General features: G+C 51.5%; 1 protein-coding gene across 1 annotated transcript in view; it reads right to left on the bottom strand.

Annotated features, from left to right (window-relative positions):
* Positions 1–2,076, bottom strand: part of LOC104289337 (chromosome unknown open reading frame, human C1orf116) — a 5,152-nt gene that overhangs the window by 1,198 nt on the left and 1,878 nt on the right. Inside the window, exon 3 of the mRNA XM_009888272.1 lies at positions 558–735. Coding sequence (XP_009886574.1) covers positions 558–735 — 178 coding nt within the window. The remainder of the gene's footprint in view (positions 1–557; positions 736–2,076) is intronic.

The following is a 2,076-nucleotide window of genomic DNA, read 5'->3' as shown; positions in this document are numbered from 1 at the left end:
TTCAGCTGCACGCAGCTGACCTACACTCAGAGGGGGAGCCCCATTTTCCAAATCTAGGCAAAGAGAGAGATGGGAAGTCAAGCACTGTTCTGCAGACGGACGCAGGACACCTTCCTGTGTGCAAACCCCACTTCTCCATGCCTGACGAACCAGTGCAGCCATGGCAGAGTTCTTGCACCCAGGGAGTTTACCCTGACCTGGGTTACACGCTGTCACTGCTAAGAAAGGCAGATACTTTGGATCTGACAATGCACACGGTGAACGAGGAGCCTTGTTAACGTGTGTAAGCCTGTTTGGAGCGTGAGCAAAGATGCTCTGCCCTGCGCTTCTGCTGACCTCGCCAGGAAGCTGCCGGCAGCTCCTGCGTGTGAGAACTGGGAAAATGCAGTTGGTGCCCTACCTACCCCGCTGCCCGCAGCCACCGCTCTCCGGCGAGTGACGAAAACCAGTCGGCTTTAGCTTACCGGGGCCATGCTCCCTCCCTGCCTGCCAAGGAGACGCAGCCCAGCGTGAAAGTCCCTTCGCCAACAAGGCTGGAGCGCGTCTGTCCGGCTTACCCTGGGGAACGGCGTCTCTCTTAGGCCACGTCCTGGGCAGCTTGGAGGGCTCCACGTGGTCGGTCTCATCGGTAGAGACCCCGCTGTCTGCTTCTGCATCCAGGGAGCCAATAGTCTCTTCTAAGAACATCAAACACTCCTTCTCTTCCACAGATAAGTAGTCATAACTGTTATCACTCTGAAAAAGGAAAAAGCAGTACAGGTAGGAGACACGGGTGTGTTATCATTCACAGCCCTGACAGTTAAGGAGGGACCTGTGACAGCTCCCAGCCGGGAGACTTGGCCAGTGACTAGTCAAAAATTGGTATTTACAGCCACAGAAAACTAAACAACTTCCTATAAATATTTATATACACTTAAGGCCATTTTTATATTACCCTACTATAAGCATCAGAAGATGGGTAATTTTTAACTTGGAAACTTGGCCTCTAGCTTTGAGTGCTTTAGTTTACTTTGAAAGATGAGCAGATGGGTAAAATGGGTCGTCTATAGGTACAGACATCTGTACTGATGGGCAATGCTGAGTCTTAGAATCTTGTCTGAACGCCATAAATACTGAAGGCTTATCTGGGGGTGGTGGCCCCGCTCCTTGTTCTCCCATTCATACTCCAGCAAGATCCTGTTCCATTTTTGTTGTGTTTCAAATATCATGAGATATGATTGCTGTGGGAGTGCCAAGGTACAAGGTGACACACGCAATATATCATGAAAAATCTGCAGTGCGGGAAAGGATGGAGTGTGCATCGGATCAGCAAGCACCCAGGAGAAATTGTCCAAGGTGGAGCTGTTTTGCAGAGAGACACCTATCCAAATCTTTTACCGCGCAATATTGCAACCAGTTTTTCCATCCCTAATAAATTTCAGAGGGTTTGGTTCTGGTTCGCAATACATCAAGTGGAAAACCTGTTCAGGACTGCGCGTTGCGCTTGCACATATCAATTATGCTCCAAGTCAGACAGGATGTAATTAGCCCATCAATCTTGGAATCGGTGTTTGGAGACAAACAGGCTTTAATGGACAGATAGTGAAAAATTACACATCTACACCCATGGTCCAAACTCACCTCTGCCTTAACTAGGAAATTAATCTCTTGTCAGCCGGGAGGAGTACGGCTCGCTGTCTTTTCCAGGTGAAGTCACCCCTGTTGGAGCCAGTCTGACCCAGTTATCCAACTGGTCTGATCCCTCACTGGGGAACTCGCCAGGCTCCTCCTGCCCAGTGCCTGCGCTATCTGCCCTGCATCTGCGGGCAACGCCGGAACCGCTGGGCTCTCGGTATCATTTCCCCGAGGAGCCCTCGCAGGAGCTCAGGCTCCCGATTGCTGCCACACCGGTGGCGGGACGAGAAGTCTGAGAGTGCTTTGGGGCAGGAATTAATTTGGTCCTTGCGCTGCCCTGAGCGTGATGCTGTATCAGGGCCCCCAGGTGCTTCCAAAGCACTGATGGAGAGCAGTTTCGAGCAGAGATGCGACCGAAATTCTTCCTCAGCCTCCGAGAGGGGCGAGTTGAGCCCCTGCCAC

Source organism: Charadrius vociferus, unplaced genomic scaffold (genome assembly GCF_000708025.1).
Source record: "Charadrius vociferus isolate BGI_N301 unplaced genomic scaffold, ASM70802v2 scaffold266, whole genome shotgun sequence".
Taxonomy (NCBI): domain Eukaryota; kingdom Metazoa; phylum Chordata; class Aves; order Charadriiformes; family Charadriidae; genus Charadrius; species Charadrius vociferus.
The sequence above is the reverse complement of the archived record's forward strand: the minus strand, read 5'-3'. Positions and strand labels throughout refer to the sequence as shown.